Source organism: Ostrinia furnacalis, unplaced genomic scaffold (assembly GCF_004193835.3).
Source record: "Ostrinia furnacalis isolate ACB-3 unplaced genomic scaffold, ASM419383v2 OfSCF1130, whole genome shotgun sequence".
Classification (NCBI taxonomy): Eukaryota; Metazoa; Arthropoda; class Insecta; order Lepidoptera; family Crambidae; genus Ostrinia; species Ostrinia furnacalis.
Window position 1 is genome coordinate 187,634 of NW_021131369.1, and position 22,241 is coordinate 209,874.

Genomic DNA, 22,241 nt, shown 5'->3' on the forward strand with positions numbered 1-22,241 from the left:
GTTCTCCAAATCGTAGGCAAAAAAAAGCAACGATTCCCTGTGACTGTGACGCCTGTTTCGGAATTTTCGGATACCTTCATCAACCTAACTATAGGAATCGGTTGGGTTTTAGGGAATCTCAACAAAAATTATTGCGTCACTTTGAACCATCCTGTAGGCAATCGCTAATCCTACGAAAGTTTGTATGGATGTTAACATGTTTGTTACTCTTTCACGCAAAAACTATGTACTGAACGGATTTTCATGAAACTTTACAGTGTTAATGTTTATAACCCAGAATAACCAGTAACTAATACAGTTAATAATAGTAACCTAATAATAAGTTCTGGAGATAAGAAAAACATTAATGACTTTCAGTTTTTTATTAAATTACAGAACAACAGTTTAGAAGTTCGTACCAATCGAAATGGCACTTTCCTTACACTAGACGCGGTGTAAAAACTTACACTAGAGGTATTATCTCACTTTGTACATGGCCACTACAAAAATACCTTCAGTAGCCTATAAGGAACCGCTATTTACAGTTGTTCAGAAACATAATACCTATTACAACTCATCGAAATTAAAAAGCCGTAAATCTATACAGGTAAAGATTGACTCAGTACACAAATCAATTTTGGAAACAGAATGGTTGAATCAGGATCTAATTAACACTAGACTACTTTTTTAACTCAATCCAACTAAAAACTGGTCATTTCATCAAGACCTGAAAAAAATAATTACTGCTACTTAAATTACACACATTTATATTATCATACCAATTAACGATTGGAACATAACATTGATCCTAGAAAAGCTTGAATATATTAATTAAAATAATACATGTCTTCAATGTAAAAAAATAGGTATTGCTATATTTTAAACTTACAACTAGAAAGTATTCCATAAAATGAACGACTTTATTAATAGAAGCCTCTTGCTGAAGGCACACAATTAAATAAAAATAACTATGTATTATGATTTCATAAAATATTATGGTTTTCGGAAAAAAGGAATACCAAGACTATGATTAAGTAATCAATAGATTTCAAATCTTTAACTATGTTCATTAACATGCAAAAAAGTGGAAACTAAGTATGATATAGGATAGGCGCAATAAATTTAATTTCGTAACACTAAATTGCACAGGAATCTTAGGGTAAATAGTATTTACAAATAGTCAAGAGTGAGCTGCTGTTAATCACATAAATTAATTAGCATAGCATAAACAATAATAGCACATAAAAATATACTAAATAAAGTTAATACTTTCAAAACAAGTAATTAACTTGAGGACCTTTCAAGCAGACAAATATTACAGCTTTTTACACTCTTTGGTTTTAATCCCAAAACATTATCCAGCCCTGACAATGATAGAACCCTGCAATATATTTTAATTTTCTTACTTAATTTAGTTTTTATTTAAAATAGATTTTCTACAGTTCTCGAATGATTGAAAATGATTCTACAATAAAATTTTTGTTTCTTTAGATTATCTAACATTACAAACAATTGTAGACATGACAAAAAGATTGCATATTCACAACCCCATAATTTAAAGCATGATTTACAATTTTACAGATTTTTCCTAGTATCAGTGTCAAGGTATTATGCAAATTATTGAGAGATGTTGTATGACCCTAACAAAATTGTGCATACAATTAACTTTCAATTTGGAAAGTTAACTGGTAAGTAAGATTATTTTAATACTGTCATCACAGAAGATCACCATCAAAAATGATTTTGTAGAACATAACATCAATTGGAAATAGTAAAATAAACCAAATGCCTCTGGGCAATTCAAAGTCCATATACTGTACACAACATTATTATCCTAAACAAGTCAAATAGTCATCTAAATTCTAAACAGGGATGTTCAGACCAAACAACATTAATAAAATGTTCAAGTGATATATGCAACTGACTTCACCACACCAATAGTCTAAATTGAAGTTTTAGACAATAATATACTATACAATTTGTTTCAAGACTTTTGTTAACCACTAGTCACATTGTATGTTCAATCTTCCTAACATCTATGGTAAACACGTCAAGTGGATTCGGGCAATGATTTATTGCAAGAGGTCTTGCATTGTATATTTCAGAATATAGAGCGCGGCAGTGGACTGATCACCTTTGTCTATGATTAGCACAGTTTTACGACGCAACACTATAGATGTAACGTATTTTACTTTCCTGAGTAAAAGGTCTAGTAACTAATCCCTCGGCCTATGGTTAACACAGCACCGTTTGACACAACACTAGTGTTCACAGCAATTAAATAGGCATACTCAAAGATAGGTGCGGTATTCTGTAGTCCGTAACACAGGACGCGTTACAAATCGATTATCACGCCATAATCTTTTCGGCCTGTGGCAAACACAACACATTTTTCGCGACACAATAAGTGTTCACAACACTAAAGGTGACACAGAATGTTTAGCAGAATATTGTGATATTGTCCTCATCTAGAATAGATAACGTGGCAGTGGATAGTCACGTGATGTGTCACGCATGACACAGTTGTAGTCCATAGCACAAAATCAGACGATGATGTGCAGGGCGCGCTCGCGCAACTCCTGGCATCACGTGGCCGCCGCGCATGTTTCGCGCAGCAGGCACACGGCTGCGTACACCTGTAGGGAAAAAGCTTTCATAAATATTTTGAAAAAAGGAAAGATTTGAATAAAAGTGTTCAGTGGCCTGGCAAAATATTCAGTATTCTATACAAAGTTGCTGTCAGGATATCCATTGACCTCTCGATAGCTTGGCGGGAATGTGAAGCGTCATGTTAGCAGTTTTGTTTATTTTCTAAAATTCGTGTTTAGACGACTATCAATGTGTAATAAATTAATAATAGTGGATTATTAACCATTAAGTGTTCGTGAACGTTCATGAGTGTGGGCAAATGAAACAAAACAGTGCAGCATGACTCTTCGGATTCTCTCAAGTAGTCCATTATGATGTCTTAGTAAAGCACCACAACTTTACTGGGACTCGAAGGGTGGGAAGGGGTATCATCTATCATCCTTCATTTTAACCCAAGTCCCATCCCATTTGCTCCCATTTTGTAACTCGTCTCACTTAAAACTTGAAAATGGCACAAATCAAGTTGTCCTCGACGTGTATTGCCAACATCAAAAAAGAAGAAGAAGACCTCTCGATAACGGTCTGCAAAGGGGCGTACATACCTTGACCGCGGGCCCGAGGCGCAGGCGCAGACAGGACACGAGCTCGGCGCGCGACGCCATCACCAGCTCCGCGCCGCGCAGCCGCGCCGCCGCCGCCGCCGCGCCCGCGCTCGCGCCGCCCACGCGCGCCAGCAGCGCCGACAGTCCGACTACAGAACACATACCTTGACCGCGGGCCCGAGGCGCAGGCGCAGACAGGACACGAGCTCGGCGCGCGACGCCATCACCAGCTCCGCGCCGCGCAGCCGCGCCGCCGCCGCCGCCGCGCCCGCGCTCGCGCCGCCCACGCGCGCCAGCAGCGCCGACACGTCCGACTAGGGAACACATTACATTACAATCTTAACGATACGTACAACGATACAGGCTGATATAATATGATTGTAAACTCGCGCCCCTAAAATCTCAAACATGTCATTACGTTACAATCTTACTAATATTATAAATGCGAAAGTTAGTATTATTGTTTATAACCCAGAATAACATTATAGCCTATAATTTATGTCGATCTGTGACAAACTAAATTTCACGCGGGTGAAGCCGCGGGCAAAAGCTTGTATAATAATATATCTATTAGACTTAGTAATAAGTTTAGATAAAGAATGACTTACTAAAATATAAGTGAGATTTTTTTTTATATGACAGGAGGCAAACGAGCAGACGAATTTACTTACAGACGAATTTAGATACTTTCCATCATATTAACTGCAGTGGTCAGTTTGTGGTACGCATTAAAAACTATGATTATTCTCATCTGCGTTCTTTTTATTAGTCTCATTGCCCCTCCACCGAAATACCAACATTTCAATAATGCAATAGTTTACCTCATTCCAAGTGGTAGGATCACTCGACAGAGCGAGCTCCGAGATATGTTTCTCGAGATGCGCCCGCGGCAAGGCACGCTCGTTGGGCGTGTCCCGCTGCTTGCTGTCCCACGCCTTGCTGTCCCGTTCCTTGCTGTCCCGGTCCTTGCTGTCCCGCTCCTTGCTGTCCCGGTCGTCGCCCATGTCCCGCTCGTCGCGGACGGAGCCGTCGCTGTCGCGCCACCTCTTGCCGCCGACGCTGATCTCCGAATCGTCTTCAGATACCTAGACAGAAACATTGGTTCAATCAATTGCGTCAGCAACTAACAAATGAGACGTATTGTCGCATATTTTTTTAAGATTAGAATGATATTTCAGCTTAAAGTCCATCCAGTTCTCTGTTATTTTTTAATAACTTACCCCATCATTTTTAGCCTCTTCAGTATGTTTGTGTTTGGTTGCTCTGCTCTTCACTGAACTAGTGTCCCTGTGAACAAGACGTTGAATATTATTATTGTGCTCGTTGTACATGTAACTGTCTTATTGCATAACTTTTCTATACATACTTGTCTTTAGCAGAATCGCTGGTTGGAGTACTTGTTTGAATCGACTTCGATCCTTTACTGGGTACCCTGGGAATGAAATCAGATGTTATTATCCATAATTTAATAATAAGTGAATTTTGGAATACAGATAAGATATTTTTGTGTTGCTACATTTTGTTACATACAACTAAAAGGGTGTAAATCGTATTTACATTTAGTCTGCACTAGAGGAGCATACTCTCTAAAATACCAGAGGAAAAATAATGGCAGATTTGGTTTACACTTTCCACGCTGGCTAGACGGTTTGAGGAGGCCTGACGTTCGCATATTTGTCCCTCGCCACCTTTTACGACAGATATGGGAAGTAGGTTGAGGGCACAAGAGCGCGCGGCAGGTCGCCCATGCGCTGGACTGACCAGATTAAAACCGCACTCAATGGTCCACTCCACGAGTGCACAAGAAAGGCTGCAGTGCGGGAGGAATGGCGACGGATTGTGAGACTTGCCACCGGACCTGGTGTGACGACCACGACCACTCTGGCAAGAGTGTAGCGACGAAGAAGAAGAATAATGGGAAGAGTGGCGATGGTTCTAATGTACTGGAACCTACGGCTATATTAAGCTGTGTACATACCGGCGCGAGCGCGGCAGCACGCCGGCAGCGGGCCCGGGCGGCGCCAGGCGGTCGGGCAGCGGCCCGCGCACGCGGTAGGGGCACGTGGAGGGCTGCTGTGCCGCTTGTGGCGTGTGTACATACCGGCGCGAGCGCGGCAGCACGCCGGCAGCGGGCCCGGGCGGCGCCAGGCGGTCGGGCAGCGGCCCGCGCACGCGGTAGGGGCACGTGGAGGGCTGCTGTGCCGCTTGTGGCGTGTGTACATACCGGCGCGAGCGCGGCAGCACGCCGGCAGCGGGCCCGGGCGGCGCCAGGCGGTCGGGCAGCGGCCCGCGCACGCGGTAGGGGCACGTGGAGGGCTGCTGTGCCGCTTGTGGCGTGTGTACATACCGGCGCGAGCGCGGCAGCACGCCGGCAGCGGGCCCGGGCGGCGCCAGGCGGTCGGGCAGCGGCCCGCGCACGCGGTAGGGGCACGTGGAGGGCTGCTGTGCCGCTTGTGGCGTGTGTACATACCGGCGCGAGCGCGGCAGCACGCCGGCAGCGGGCCCGGGCGGCGCCAGGCGGTCGGGCAGCGGCCCGCGCACGCGGTAGGGGCACGTGGAGGGCTGCTGTGCCGCTTGTGGCGTGTGTACATACCGGCGCGAGCGCGGCAGCACGCCGGCAGCGGGCCCGGGCGGCGCCAGGCGGTCGGGCAGCGGCCCGCGCACGCGGTAGGGGCACGTGGAGGCGCTGCTGTGCTGCTTGTGCGCGCCCCCGGAGGAGGAGCCCAGCCCGCGGCAGCCGCCCACGCCGCAAGCGCCTACCACGCGTAGCTCCTCGGCCGCTGCGGAATAAAAATTAAGTTACAATCCGTTCGCTTTAAGTTTGCCGCTGGCGATATGACGTCACACGAAAGGAAGCGTCTATAACTTTAACAAACTATATTTAAAATATTTTTTATTTATTATTATTGATAAAAACTAGCGGCCGCCCGCGACTTCGTACGCGTGGATCCCGTTTTACCCCCTTTTCCCGAATTTTCTTTGCTATAAACCTCACGGAGCCCGAGACCTATCCAACGAATGCAAAACCGTGGAAATCGGTTCGTGCGTTCTGGAGTTATAGCGTCAGGGAGGAAAACCCGACTTATTTTTATATAGTAGATTGTGTATTTGCGTAAAATAAGACACATTAATTGCGTTTAATCACTAACTAATTGCGTTTAATCGCGGTTGGCGGAGGGGACGCGCATTCCACAGACGGGCAAACTTAGCGCGAACGGGTAGTATTTATTGGAAAACGCGCTTTTACACATCCCTATTAAACCCTACAACTTTTTCAGGACAATAATGTGGACTAATGCTGAATCGGATTTCATTCTGGATGCACTGCACTCCTCCTACTAGTAATTTAGTCATTAATATTTTTTTAAACATTTCACTATCTGCTAAATATTTCAAGAAAAATAACAATCCTGTAAATTATTCAAAAGACAATTTGTCTCGCTCAGTGCAGAGACGTTTTTTTGCATGAATAGCATTGATTTGATCAGTGCAATTCAGATTTAGAGGACAAGCGAGACATTTTCTACGTGTTACTGCAATTTGTGATTCAATTGTTGCATTAAGTTGTTTGTTGTGATATGACTAATCTGGTAACATAATATCTGAGAGGCTGCTATAAAATTTAATGAGGATCAGTACTGTTGTAGAAAATTCAATAAAACTAGTATCTACGTTAATCTTTAAGACATAAGAAAGATATATCTTTTTGAATTATCCAAATCGGACCATTACTTACGAAGATATTAAGTAATAAACATAGGCCGTTTTTGCCGCTAAAAGTCAACGTACGCAGGGCCGCGTGACGTCATTATATCCGAATCGAGCGCAGCCGGCGTACTATTGGGATGGAAAATATTTTTTTCCAGCTAAACCATCAGTTTTAGAAAAAAACTTTTGATAACATTTATTCATCAAAATAAAGTAACCTATCGACCAGTAATTTTCTTATGAACACTTTATTTGAATAAATCGCCAAATATACCACCGCGGAGACCCCAATCGCGTCTCTGCGTTCCATTGAATCGTATGAGCGTATGGATTTTTTGCGTTATTTTTCACAATTTCTATTTTTAAAAATTACCTATCGATAGCTTACTTTATTCTGATGAATAAATGTCATTACAAGTTTTTCTCTAAAACTGATAGTTTGGCTAGAAAAAAATATTTTCTATCCACGCAGTACGCCGGCAGCGTTCGGATCGGATATAATGACGTCATCGTCCCCGCGCCGGGCGGTCAGTGAACTTTTTTAGTAATTTGGCCATAACTTCGTCAATTTTTGTCGTAGAACAAAAATTTTTGGACTGTGTATTAAGGATTTCTTAGCCCTATAAATCTGCATTCACAGCTAAAAATCGAAATGATCCTCATTGCTTTGTTTTGGTTCCATTGGGCTATTTAAAATACTCATAATGGTCCTCAAAGTCTAAAGACGGGATTGTTATAATATAATATAGGCGACAATATTCGAAGAACGCTAGTTCGAATCTTGTAAATTGCTATTCTATTGTGGTGAACCCACTCCTAACACATGCATATACGCTTAGTTGGAGGGTTAAACGAGACTAAAAAAAATAGAAAAAAATAAAAATACACATTGATACAATTACTCCGTGATCATGGCGCTTGCAACAGTGCGGAAATATCGGAGGCTCATAAATAAGTTAAAAACTCATAAAAAAACTCACAAACTGCTTAAGTGATGCAGCAAATCGAACGCACAGCGTTGAATAGAGCTCTGTGATTGGTTCGTGTGTCACCCTGTGTGTGCTCGCGCATTGTGAGACCTCATATTAATGTTTGTGAATGTAACCTTGTTGGTGATCAAATAAATGAAATAAAAATAAAATGATAAAAAGTAGGATACTCACTCAGCGGCGGTTCCAAAGGATGTCCAGTCTTGAGGCACCAGCCGATGGGGTGTATGTCGGGCGAGTCGTCTTCCATCCAACAGTCGTGCTCGCGCGGCCAGCCGTCGAACGCGATCCTCAGCTGGTGCCCCTTCACTTCGTAAACGCTCGCCACGCGGATCAGGAATGGCACCTGGACCACGTATTAGATTATTGTTTTGTGCCTTATTTCGTCGAAATAAAGAACGAAAGTCGGCCGTTTAGTGTAGTAGTTCGAAACGGACTACTATTCCGGAGGTAGCGGGTTCGATTCCTGCACAGTACAAACAATTTGTTTGCATGAACATATTTGTTTGTATTGGACTGGATGTTTTCTATGTATAATATGTATGTATTTGAAAAAAAAAGTATTTAATTATGTTTATATCCGTTGTCTAGTACCCATAGTACAAGCTTTGCTTAGTTTGGGACTAGAAGCGCAGTGTAAAATGTCCAAGGATATTTATTTATTTTTTAAATATAGTGGCAACAATTCAGACATCACTGGGTCAGAACGCTAGCCACGCGGATCAGGAATGGCACCTGGACCACAGAATAATAATAAGTACTACGCCTGGACAAAGTATTAGATTGTAAAACTTTTACCAGTAATTTTTTAATAGTTTTGATCCTTATATCGTCGAAATAAAGAACGAAATATGGTGGCAACAATCAGACATCACTGAGTCAGAACGCTAGGCACGCGGATCAGAAATGGCATCTGGACAAAGTAGATAATTATTCAGATTATTAACCTTTTACCAGCAAGTTTTAGATAGTTTTAAACCTTCTTTAATCTAGATTAAGAACAAAATATGGTGACAACAACTCGGATATCACTGGGTATGGGCATTTAACGACCATGTGAGCATGTGATGAATCGAAAACAGTATCCCTTGCGAGAATTGAGTGCAATTTGCCAGCACACACTTTTCATGAGACCTCTTTATGCCCCCTTGTCTTTGCATTGTTATTAGGCCAACTTAAAACAATTTTCATGAGATATTGAACCATATAATTATCTCGTTAACTGCTCGTGACTACAGGTAAGTAACATCCTAGACAACATCTCGCTTAACATCAGGTGTGAAGTGTGATTGCGGTCAAATACCTGCCTCGTTCTGCATAAAAAGGTTAATTTTACCAACAATAATATCATGGTAAATCTACAAGTTGATCGATTGGTAGCGGCCTGCGTCCAGCGCTTCCCTGCTACCTTTACGATGTCGTCGATCCACCTTGTCGGTGGACCAATCGATCAACGTGGAAAGCATTGGGGGAGACCTATAGCGCAGGAGTCACACTGGAAGCCATATTACATAAATGTCTACCTCATTGTTATTAGCTTATTACTAACACTAGATTAAGATTATCATGTTACTAAAGCCTGGTCCGTGAGCACGTAGAATCCCGTCCAATGACCCCAAGCTGCCCATCCTTGTCGCTCGCACGTAATTATGTTGCTGTCGCGCTCGGACGGGATTCTACGTGCTCACGGACCAGGCTTTAACACCTATGGATCTATGTCTGAAATAAACTTTTATTATTATTATTATGTTCAGCAGTGGACGTCCTATGGCTGAAATGATGATGATGATGATGAAGTCTACAAGTATACTCACCCTAGGATCGACCACCTCCAGCTTCATCCCGGGCTTGAAGCCATGCGGCGGGCGCGGCTTGAAGGCGCGTGGGGGCGCCACCGTCGTGCCCGTCTCCGACAAGTAGTTCGCCCACGAGAATGAGTCCGGGTCTTTGTAAACTGGTGGGAAGAAAATATGAAATTACTTGATGTAGGGGAGAAAATATTATACGCTAAGTGGTAATATCTTTTTGTTTGTGCATGTGCACTTTGTCTCTTTGTGGCTACAACACATTTATAATGTGTGTCAATACGCAAGTAGAGATAAAACCGGCAATAAATACGAAAACAATACATTAACAAATTTAACAATTTCGTTTAATATTTTTTTATAGAAATAACATTCTAGAATACTTTTTTCGGAAATAACATTCTAAAATAATACTTTTTCGCAATGGCTGGAATCTAATAAAAACTGATTGTCTGTCAATAGGGCACATTATAGAAGAAATCGTTTGCTACAATTTGTGCGTAACATGTGATCGTCAAGGGTATTGTTACAATACACCAAAAATATATTTAGAATTCGTAAGATGCACACACCCATATTACTTTATGCAAATAAGAAATAAACCTTGTAAAACATCAACAGTTCAATGAATTCCATTCCATTGTTGTTGGTTTACGAAATCAATAACGAAACAATCACTATTATCTATAGCTAATCATGAAATATGCCGAGCCTCACCTAAATATAAAAACTTATAAAAGTTTACATCGCGTGCATACTTCGACTCGTAAACACGAGCACTCAGCTCAACAGTGCGCCCGCGAGTAATTGCTCGACGACCGAGATAAAATCACATTAATAAACCAAATGACTATCCTCATTTACGGAAATATTATGAATACCAAACACAAACTTCCTTACGACTCGACTTGCTTGCGTTTACGTCGATACTACCTCTTTCCACGTATTATGTATTTAATGTTTTCAGAAATGTGCCAATGATATTATCATATGTTAATTTTACGACTCCTAAATGATTATTTACACTCGCAACGCTAAGTTGATGGATGCGCACGATGCACTGAGTTTATGTTTAGTAGGTTACCGCATATCACGGCTGTGCAAACAATTGATAGAGATATCAATTTATTATGATGCACTTAAATAAAAAGAATAGCTTGACCGAATATTATCTTCAATCATTGCTATTTATAGATAATAATGGGGAAACGGTCTTTCTAATACTATCCTTAGACTTCTTGATGTTCAGATTATTCATAGGGTTTCACAATGTTTTTTTTATTTGCTTCATTCAGAAACTCAACAGCTATACTACATTTTTCAGAATATGTTTTCTTACAATGGTGGCACTTAAACCACAGAACAAAAGTATGAAAAAGAGTTCCATCACCCATGACATGCATAGTGTTACATGATAATTCTAGTTTTATTTATACTTCTTCTTTTCGTGTCGACAACAAACCTACACAGTGTCAGCCCAAAACTCCGCCAAAACAAACTTTATTTATACTTATACAGGCTGATATATTATATTATAATGTTAGGAAGATTTGTCAAGAATGTTTATTTGAACTGTAAGACCTAAATGCTAATGTGTTGAAGCAATAAACTATTGAGTATTGAGTATTATGTGAGATTTTAATTTATAAATATGAATATGATTAGTGAAAATTAATTATGTGTATACATATAAGACATTTTCTTTCGCAAGTACTCACAGTTGGGCGGCGTGAGAGACACGCCGTTCTCCTCGGCCCAGCCCACGGGGTGGATGTAGGGCGAGCTGGGCTCCACCCAGTAGTCGTACATGGCGTCCCAGCTGTCGAACGTCACGAGCAGGCGGCCGTCCAGCACGTCCGCCACGCTTGCAACGCACACCAGCTCGTTCTTGCGGTCCTCGGCTTCTAGTTTCATGCCCACGCGGAAGCAGTTCGGTTTGAAACCCTAGATGGTGCACATAAGTATTGCTGTTCAAAAAACCATTGCACAGGACCATAAAATGGGAATGCAGGCGAACGCGATTGCCTGGCCAACGAAGTTAAAGCGGACTCACTGGATCTCCGAACAGCCGTCCCGTCACAGGGTGCCGGCACTCCTGAGCCTTCCTTGGTTGGCTGAATAGGATTCGATATAGATAGGGATTGCAATTGCTGGATCCAGCATCCAGCAATCCAGCTGGATCCAGCGATGCGGATCCGCAAACGTATAAATTTCTGTTGCTTAGTTTCTAATTGCCGCCATTTCCAAAACAGCGCGGTTTCGTTGCCGTTCTGTTGTTGTGTGCGTTGAACGGCGCCTCTCTGAAGTTACTGGTACGTTTGTGTGCTTGATAAATCCAAAAAAGTATGAAAAAGCAGTAAAAAAATCTGTCTAAAAAAGAATGCGATGCGGCAGGAGATGAAAACTTTGTTAAAACGAGTAAATAAACAAAATATTGTGGAGCCATTGCAAGAAAATGAAGATATCATGGAGTTAGAAGAGACTGGTCTAACTAAATGATGACGCAGAACCTGTGAAAATGACTTTAGAGCAAGAGCTTGAGATGGAACATAAAAGAGAGAAGGAGAACTATAATAAACAGAAGCCAAAGCCAAGTGGTCAATTAGATTACGAAGGAGTGCGAGATGAACATTTATCTATGGTGTATGAATATTTAATGACCCTAAACCGACCAGTGTAGAGGCCAAAGGGCATTCTCATATGCAGTCACATATGCAGTTCTGTGCGGTTGGGAGGTTAGACTATAGATAAAATTTGTCTTTCTTCCAGAGGATTGAAAAAAAGAAATGGTCAGTCTCCTGTTGTCAGATTATAAACTGCCTAATTTTCGCAGAAGATTGTTATTTTCGGATTCGTAACTTCTATTGATACAAAAAATAGATTGCAGATTAAATTACGGTCCTTTTCGTAGTTAATTTTAAAAGAATTTATAAGACTGTTTCCTCCTGATTATAATTATTAGTTACTGAGCCGTATTTCATAGAATTATCGTAAGAAGTACAAAATCTATAATACAAAAATGAATCGTAAAATGTGTTGGTAAGCGCATAATTCAACAACGCCTGGACCATTTTTTTAAATGTTCGTTGAAGTCCAAGGATGGTTTTTACGGCGAGAAAAATTCGAATAATTTCCAAGAAAACCCTAAACACAGCCCTTTTTTCACGCAGGCGAAGCCGTGGGCGGAAAGCTAGTTACTTAATTTAAAAAAAGACTTCAAAATGTCGTCTTTTTATTTTCGTTCCACTTTTTGCTGGATCCGCGCTGGATCCAGCTGGATTCAGGTCAATCCAGCAAGAATCCAGCTGGATTGAAAACGCCGCTGGATTGCAATCCCTAGATATAGACTGCTGTCTTCAAGTAATTATATGCTAATGTGTTGTGTAGCGATCAATCGCGGTATTGAACTTGTAAAAAATAAAAGAGGCCGAACCAATCACCCACAAGGTGGACCGACGACCTCATAAAGGCACCAGGAAGGCGCTGAATCGTGGCCGCTACCAACCGGGCGATGTGGAAACCATTGGGGGAGGCCTATGTTCAGCAGTGGACGTCCTGTGGCTGAAATGCTAATGATGAACCAGCGCCGCGTCGAAGCTGCGCGGGCGCTGATAGGACGACGCTGCTCGAAAGAGACGTTATGTGAGGGGTCCATCAATTCAAAGATTGATATTAGTGGCGTGCTTTTGTGTTCAATTTAACTGAAGACTACAAACTATTTATTCGTGCGTTGGTATATCCTCAGTAATCAAAGGACAGCTTTTTATAAGTTCATGAAATAAAGGAATAGATAAAATTGTAGTTCTTTTTTACAAATATTGTCACAGACGTATTTCAATGAAGGCCTTCCAGTAACGCGCTGTTTAAATCCATGCGTAACTATAAATAGGGTAGCCTTCTTTCACCTCAAGTGTATTTTATGTTCAATCTGCTTTCACACTTTGGTGCTCGCTGACCTTTGGCATCGTGCCAGTTATACCCACCACTAAGCAATGTCACATATCTTTGTAATATGAAAATGAACTTTCACACAAAAATAACAAATATCGTATTATTTGAGTACAACTAAAGGGTTAGGGTATGTCTTATACAAGAGTTAAACTTAGGCTAGCTGGTAGGGTAAAAAAACACATACCAACTGAATTGAGAGCCTCCTCCTTTTGTTGAAGTCGGTTAAAAAGATTATGACACATGTAGAGGCTTCTTAAGAGCAAAATATTTGACGATTTGTAAGAATTAGTCTATTGTTCGTTCGTTTCAGCCAGACGTCTATTGCACGCCTCCCCCAAGGTTTTCCACGATGAACGGTCCTGTGCTGCCCGCATCCAGCTGGGCTGGAAGACGTAACGCCCACGCTCCACCTAGCAGGCCTCCTACTAGGTGGACAGAGTCGATCGCGTCGCGGGAAGAGCCTGGATAATTAGTCTATACAAATAAAGAAAGTTTAACTTTGACTTACCGAAGAGGTGGCATGCGAAAACAGGTGCTTGGGCGCGGCGATGGCACGCACCGTCTTGAGGTAAAGCGGCCAAGAGAAACCGGGCACGGTGTGTCCGGGCGGCGGGCGCAGCGTGCGCGCGTTACGCTCGCAGAAGCCCGGCGGGAACACGTCCGGGCTGTCCGCGTTGGCCCAAAAGTCGTACGCGTCCGGATACCCGTCGAAGTGGATGCGCATGCGGTAACCCTGCCGGACGCCGAGCTTTTAACGCTAATGTCTATGCCTGAGCATCGATCGCACGTCTCGAACGACAGCTCGAATAGCGATCGATTAATAAAGAGGTACATTTGTGAGTCAATACGATAATCTTTTGAATTATTGATGATTCGAAAAATCTTTTATTGATGCAACTGAAGCGTTGCATTATTCCCGAGATATATGAGCGACTTTATTATTCCTAGAATCCACTCGGGGACCCGCAAGTCTGTGACGAAAATAAACCGATGTGATAATAAAATAATCTATCTATCTATACAGTGTGTCCGGGCTTGTAGTGATCAAACTTTAAGGGCGTAATCTATGGACAATTTTATCGATGAAAATACTTCAAATTTGGGGCTTGACCCATTTCTCGCAAAATTACGAGGATTTAAGTTTTTAATTTTTAGTTTTCACCTCTTCCTTCAAAAACAAGTGAAAACGTGGGTAGCTTAACACTAATAAGCAAAAATTTTATATCATGCAATAGCCAATAAAATTATCTATTAGTAGAAGTAGAAAACAGATACAAGTTTCATACATTTTAAGGGAGTAAGAATGGATTTAATTAGAAAAAAACGTGACTTTTTTCACTTCTTTTTTTCCAACACAAGAAAAACCAGGTCGTTAAGGTATGTTTTATTTGCATTGTATTATTAGTATTTGAGCTATTCTACAAAACGAATGTAAATTTATTAGTCTACGTCTATTAGTTTCGACGTAATTGTTGAACAAAGATACCCCTTCCCAGCGGTTTCCATAGTAATCGGAATAGGTTGTGTGATTCTTTCAGGCAAGTGCATTTTCGCATGTCGCGTGCGCAATTTTAAATTTGAAGTATTTTCATCGATAAAATTGTCCCTAGATTTCGCCCTTAAAGTTTGATCACTACATGCCCGGACACACTGTATAAATAAAAATGAATTGATGTTCGTTAGTCTGATTAAAACTCGAGAACGGCTGGGCCGATTGAGCTGATTTTGGTTTTAAAATGTTTGTCGTAGTCCAGGGTAGGTCTAAACGGTGAGCAAATACGCGCGCGATATTGTTTTTCTGTGACAGACAAAATTCCACGCGGGCGAAGCCGCGGGCGGAAAGCTAGTAAATTAATTATTTTCTTACCTGCACCTCGGCCACGGACGCCACGCAGAACATGGACGGGTGCTGCGGGTCGATGGCCTCCATGCGCATGCCGACCCTGAACCCGTTGCGGTTGTACGGGAACGGGTCCTTGAACAGCTTGACGGGCGCCGCCTTCGCCTTGCAAACTTCCAAGTACCGCATCCACGAAAAACCGTTCTTCCCGCACATCCACGGGTACTTCTCGTTCTCGAGCGAGTCCTCGCCCATCTTCAGCAGCGCCATGTCGCCCAAGCCCTCCGGAGGAGACGAATCGAATTGTTTCAACGACAACTTTTCTTCTTTATTGTCCAGCAATATTTCGGAATCCGACCCTTGCTTCCGCAGTAATAATTTCCTCATTTTATTCCGCTTTTTGAGCAGTTCGATACGCTCCCTGTCTTTCTTTTTCTGAATAGCCTTCTGAACATCACTCTGGCACGTCAAACTGCAGAAATTGGGAGTTATAAACTCCGCGGCCATGCCGTGGCACCCGCAGCCGTCGCAGCGATACATATCTTCGGGAGATGTAGGTTTTTTATCTCTACTGTTTTGTTCCATGCGCTGCTTCAGAGGTGTATGATATTTAGGATTTGGCAATGGCAATGACTCCTCATTTTCGCCAACGTTGACGAGATCGATCAATCCAAACTCATTTGTTTGGAACTGCAAATTACTGCCTTGTAGGATGGCTATTCCATTGTTCCAGATCAAACCAGGAGGATCTTCCTCAGATGCACTTTCCAAGTTGTTCCTTTCTAATTTCTTAATAAAATCATTATTATAATACATATTGTCACTATTTTTCTCCAGTTCATCTGCTTTCATATCCTCATTATCCGAGTCACCCATGTTGACTTTAGCTTCTTCGAGTTTCTCATCACAAAACAAGGACGGAACACGATGGTCGTCATTATTATCTGAATCGTGTGGATCAGAGAGCATTTCCATCGCTCTTTGTTGAGCCAAAGACATCTTAAAATGTTTATTTGAGAAATTATCAGTGCACAATGAAATGCGGCGCTTGAGGTTGGCATTGACAGATTTCCTCTCACTGTTATCAGAATTAGATCGTCTCAATATGGCTGGAGCAGCAATAGGAATAGGTCCCATTTCATTTCGGTCAATTACATTTTTGTTTAGCAAACTTTTACTTTTCTCTGGTATTGCTAAAGTAAACGACTTCTCTCGGCTCTGACCACCCTCATCATCAGCAATGGAAACTGTGTAGATGTCATCATTCATGGAAGCATTTGTCTCTGGTATAGAAAGTGTGTATTCCCCTTGTTCTCCAGTAGGTTCTGCTCTGGATCCCGATATCGAAAATGCAAATGGTTTATCACTTTTTGGACTCTGTGGCACAGTATTGTTGTCTTTTCCATTCATATTAGCAACTTTTGCCAACGGTTGCAATGGTGGCATCTCCGCAGTTTCTATAGGAGGTGTGTCTCTCATAACAGTGATGTTGCCTTGAGGATCATTCTGAATTTGACCATTAGCTATTTGCAGATTTATTATAGGGCCTTTAGATGCCATAGTGGCAGGCAAGGTCACAGGTAAAATAAATTTGGTATTTTGAATTTTAGGCATATTCATAGGTGTCAAGAATAGTTTCTGATTGTTTGCAGTCACATTTTGTTGATTATTGGATATAAGTATTGATTGGTTATCAGATAAGTTTTTGGATGTGGCCTTTTTCACAGAACCAAGATAAGCTATGGCTTGTTTGCCTTGTGTGCCTGGCGCGATGCTCACGGGAACCATCATTTTTTCGTTAGGCTTGGGCTTCTGAATGACAATAGGCTGTGAGGCATTCACTGGTGCCAGTATTGAAGACTTGTTTTGGACTTTAGGAGCAATGTTGGGTTTGTTGGTGACATTTGATATGAGGTGAATATTTGAGTTATTGGTTACCTGAAAAAGATGACATAGTTATTCACTGTAATTTTTAGTTTTGTTTTGTCTAATGAAACTACAATAAATTATCTGCTATTTATAATTTACATATTATTAAATAACCAGTTAAAATTGAAAAGTTCAATCCTTTTTTTTTTATTTAATTAATCAATAATTTTCATGTAAATGAATGTGTAACCACACAGATAAAACAAAACTTTATAACATAAATATATATTAGAAGTTTAGAACAATAGTTTTGATGTTATTTAACACATCTTTAACAATATTTGATTTACTGTGTCCAACATACACAATTCATAAGTTTAGTATTTTAAAATATGAGACAAATTAATGTTACATTATAGTGGAAAGTGTTGGACATTATTTTCATTGATGTAATTTATATAAAAAATTATAAATTATATTGATCTCTATTGCAAACAGACACAATTAAATTGTACTTACAGGTCTTCTCACTATTATCTGCGGAGGGTTTCCACTGGTGCTAGCTTGGCTTATAACTTCTCCACTGGTGACTGGCTTCAGTCCAGTTGGTGTCTGGATGTACACCATGTGTGGCACTGTTCTAGTGGCACCTCGCAGCTGCACAGTACCCGACCCACCATTGTTAGGAAGCGCCAACTGTATATTATTATTTGAACTCGGTATCTGCATCACAGAGTTTGAGGTCATGTGAACTTGAGAAACTGATGTTTTGACATGTACACCAGATGAATCTGCCATTTGTAGTTGTGAAGTGCTCGACACGGTCATATCTGAACCCCCATCTAAGTTAGCAGGCCTCGGATTAGACCCCATGTGTACGTGAATTATAGAACTGTGGATGGATTGACTGGTATTTTGCAGCAAAGGCATAGAGGGCAGAGCTGGAGTAGCGATCTGAATATTTTGGTTAGCTGCTGGTATTTGGAGAGGAACATTTATAGTATCTCCGGCAGACAGTTGGACCGGCACACTGGTGGTTCCCGACACTTGGATGGGAAGGCTCACGGGAGCAATCTGCAAGGGGACACTGCTGGTGGGACCTGACAACTGCACGGGCACATTGATGTTGGAGGTGGAGCCGGGGATCTGGACTGGCACATGAACAGTTGACAGTTGCATTGGGTAAGGAGAGTTGTTTGTGTGTATTTTCACAGGGGCAATAGAGTGGGTGACTAAATTGTGTGTGATTGGCATGGAGCTCTGGGGCGCCTGCACTGAGGACACGATCATACTGCTCGATATTGGCGCCTGAAATGCAAGAACAAGGTTATTTATATCAAATATTGCACATTAAAATTTATTGCATTATAAACATTTATTCAAGTAACTCACACGTAAAGTATTCAATAGAACATTATGCTGTGACGCGTTTTGCGGAAAATTTGCGCTGCTGCTTGTTTTTAATAATCTTTTTTTCAATATTTCTGTTTTGGGCTCATCAAAGTTTTGAAGTGAATTACACTGCTGTCTCTCCATTTCTCGACTCCGAGGACATTTGCGAAATCATTACAGATACTTTATTATCTCTTGCAATACATTACTGATGACCTGTAATGCATATAAAAATAAAATAACGCGAAGAGAAATACCTATCATATGGACGCAATAATACCACTTTAGATTTCATAATTTGTGATGTCTACTAAGTTTTGAAAACATATTAGAGCAAATGAACGAAATACTAATTAAATAATAACTTTTAAATTTAGTGTGAATAAAGTATACGATACATTTTTCTTGTGCGAAGATCGCACTGGTATCATTGTGCAGCTACTTTTACAGAACCACAACCTTCTACAAAAAAGTTCATGAAACACTAAAATCCAAAAATATTACTTACTATACACAGTTTCAGCACAAAGTATATTATTTCAACTATTGTTCTAAATAATATAACATCGTCCTCGTATTACGAACCATTAAAGAAAAATAAATTACTTCCACAACGCGAAATATTTACTTGCCTAGTACAACTGGTAATAATTTTGACAACATTGCCAAAATGTGATAGGCAGTTTTTATGTTGGTATGACCGAAATTGTGAGCCAATCAGAAGATCGCACTTGCGTGACGAAGCTTTCGCGCCCGTTTTCTGTCTGAAAAGTCAGATTAGTAACTTGCGTCGTAGTTCTTTAATATTATTTTACACGTAGTATATACTTTGAAAGTATATAAATTAAAAAATTTAGATGCTACTATTATAATTTTTATCTCAATTAATAAATATGTAATAAGCATTACACAGTCAGTCATCAGTAAAATAGGACATACGTACACTTGCATAGCAAAATTAGCTCTTCTGCGTTTGGAATAGAGTTCACGAGAGCTCTTGTCTGATGATACAATAAAAAGAACTTTATATATTTATAACATGCAAAAACACCAAACCTTGAAGATTTAACAATTTTTGAATCATTTGTGTAATATTTTAAAATATTTTTATAATTATTCGGGTAAAGTCTCGATTTCGCTTAATTATTATACATACTTCCTGTCTCGTTTCCCGCCAAAAATTCAAAACCAAAGCCAAAAGCGTTTTTCATGAATAACGAAAAACCACGGAGGAAAAACCACCCTCTTTTTAAAAGGAACTGATACTTCTTGTATTATGTAGATACGCATATTCTTATTCTAAAGAAGCTTGGTAAAAATCGCTTTCTCTTCGTGGCTTGGCTTGGCTGCACCACGTGTTATTTAACTGAAAGCTTAGATTAAGACTGAAAGTAGGTATAGAATTTAATTTTTTCCCTCAGATTTCCTATTTATTATATTTTATTTCTAGTAAGTTTTCAGGGCATTTATTTGTTGTGGGACTAGAGTTAAGAGTGACTGAAAATAACGGAAAATAAAATTGCTTTATGTCTCGCTGGCTGGCAGACATAATTAAAAAGGAGGCAGCTAGTGTATTTAATAATTGAACTTGAATGTATGATTAATTTGTATGTTCTTTCAAATATTACATTAGTGCATGTGTGTACGCGTTCGCCTAAATTAATAACTCTATGGCCTAAAGCCTAAACTTTCGTTAAGCGATCATTAGCTACTCCAAAAGTTTCTACTTAAATTTTTAAACTTGTACGTATCTCTAATAATTTGTGTTATTGAATTACATAATATTTAACAGCGGAATGGATGTTTAATTTATGAGTACAATTTACAGATTTGCTAATATTTTTACACGCGACGCACTTTTAGTTAGGTTTCTGTGCTAGGAATTAGGAATGCTATAACTGATCCGTGTGGGTGTGCCACAGATAGAGATGGGTAGTGGGTAAAAACCCATTTCACCCGATTGGGTTAAAACTGGGTGATTTGGGTAAAAACCCGGTTTTTACCCATTATCACCCATTCTGGTGGGTGAAAACAAAAATAGCGTTTTTTTAAAGTGAGAAGTGGTATTTGTTGCTAAGGGGGCGTTCTAGTGTTAGTAATGCAATCTGGGGGGAGAGGAGGTCTTGAAAAACGTTACAATGCGTTACAGTGGCGGAAGGGCGGTTCGATTTCAAGTTTTAAGCAGAAGTACTTTGTAGTTGGTGTTGTTATTTGTAACTTTATACCGTAATGTCATCAAAGAGAGAGTTTGGCATCTTTGACACCCCCCCCCCCCCTCGATATCCCCCCTAAATTTCTTCTAAATCGGTTCAACGATTCTTGAAATAACACCATTTTATAAAATAATTGGTCACATCGTCATAACGTGATCAATTTTACGATTTGGCCACGATATAAATGCATATTAGTGTTAAATTTGACTTATTACTTATTAATCAATAAACTTAAATGAGAAAAATTCAATAAAAATAAAGAAAAGATACCAATTGAAATAATTATAAAATTATTTGTTTTCACCCGGTGTAAACACCCACGCCACGGGTGGAATGAAACGGGTTTTTATTGGGTTTTTACCCTCATGTGGGTTTTTACCCGGGTGGAAACCCATCTCTAGACAGATAGTGTGTGCTGACTGAGATCATAAAAATAATAAAATCAAATACCTAACCAAATACTCTGCTGCGTTATTGATAGATGTGGCATTATTATTTTACCTAAATTAGTTCAGTGTGAGTCCGTTAATCGGATTATGAAAAAAACCATATTAAAAAAAACATTTTGACAGTAATCATCAGTCAAAAGTTGATGAAATCCACAGATCTACCGACCTTAAACGGATTAAAATGGTATCTTCAGATAAATGCGAATTTTGTCAGGCAGACGCGGCAGACTTAGACCATCTTATTCTTCATTGCCCAGCCTTTAATTTGGAAAGGCTTTTGCTAGTGGATGGCTTACTGAAGATCTATCAAGAAGATGAAAATATTCCCCGCCTCTTGCCATCCATACTAGCGAAAATTTTTAGTCTGTGAACTAGTGATGCGACAAAACCTCTCGTTAATCGCGAAGTGAAATGTTGTAGTACTTACGTATCATCGCCGGGTGATCGTCAAAATACTAAAAATATGCAACAAAGTCGCAACATTGAATGTGAACTGATTATGAAATTTTCGAGAACAGGAAATAAACTGTATGCACAGATGTAATCAAAAAACACACTGGACAGTAAAACAATCAATGATATCCGTAAAGTTATTAAACTTCTCTTGCTTGCTGCGTGATTGGTGGATTTTAACATATCTGTCAATGTCATGTCAAAAATAACCAATCATTGCAGCATTTGGACCTCGCGTCTACGTATTGCCATCTGGCGGATTTTTCAATCGCGAAAACCCTCATTGAAAGAAGTTTTTTTATTTTCTTAAAAATAAACAATGGAACAATACGTAAGCATTAATGCATAAAAAAGTAAAATAATTTCGTTTAAATAAAACCGACTAAAAATTAAACTGACTCC

At 40.3% G+C, this 22,241-nt stretch overlaps 1 protein-coding gene across 1 annotated transcript; it reads right to left on the reverse strand.

The window, feature by feature from the left end:
* Positions 1 to 347: 347 nt before the first annotated feature.
* Positions 348 to 19,445, reverse strand: l(3)mbt (lethal (3) malignant brain tumor). Its single transcript, XM_028302490.1, has 14 exons — positions 19,233 to 19,445; positions 18,725 to 18,940; positions 17,852 to 18,640; positions 15,491 to 17,401; positions 14,132 to 14,356; positions 11,391 to 11,616; positions 9,682 to 9,821; positions 8,042 to 8,213; positions 5,764 to 5,950; positions 4,537 to 4,602; positions 4,391 to 4,457; positions 3,992 to 4,255; positions 3,335 to 3,484; positions 348 to 2,615 (listed from the first exon to the last, which is right to left on the reverse strand). Exons 2-14 carry the CDS (start codon positions 18,866 to 18,868, stop codon positions 2,565 to 2,567), a joined length of 4,392 nt encoding a protein of 1,463 aa, XP_028158291.1. The 5' UTR covers positions 18,869 to 18,940; positions 19,233 to 19,445; the 3' UTR covers positions 348 to 2,564.
* Positions 19,446 to 22,241: the final 2,796 nt, after the last annotated feature.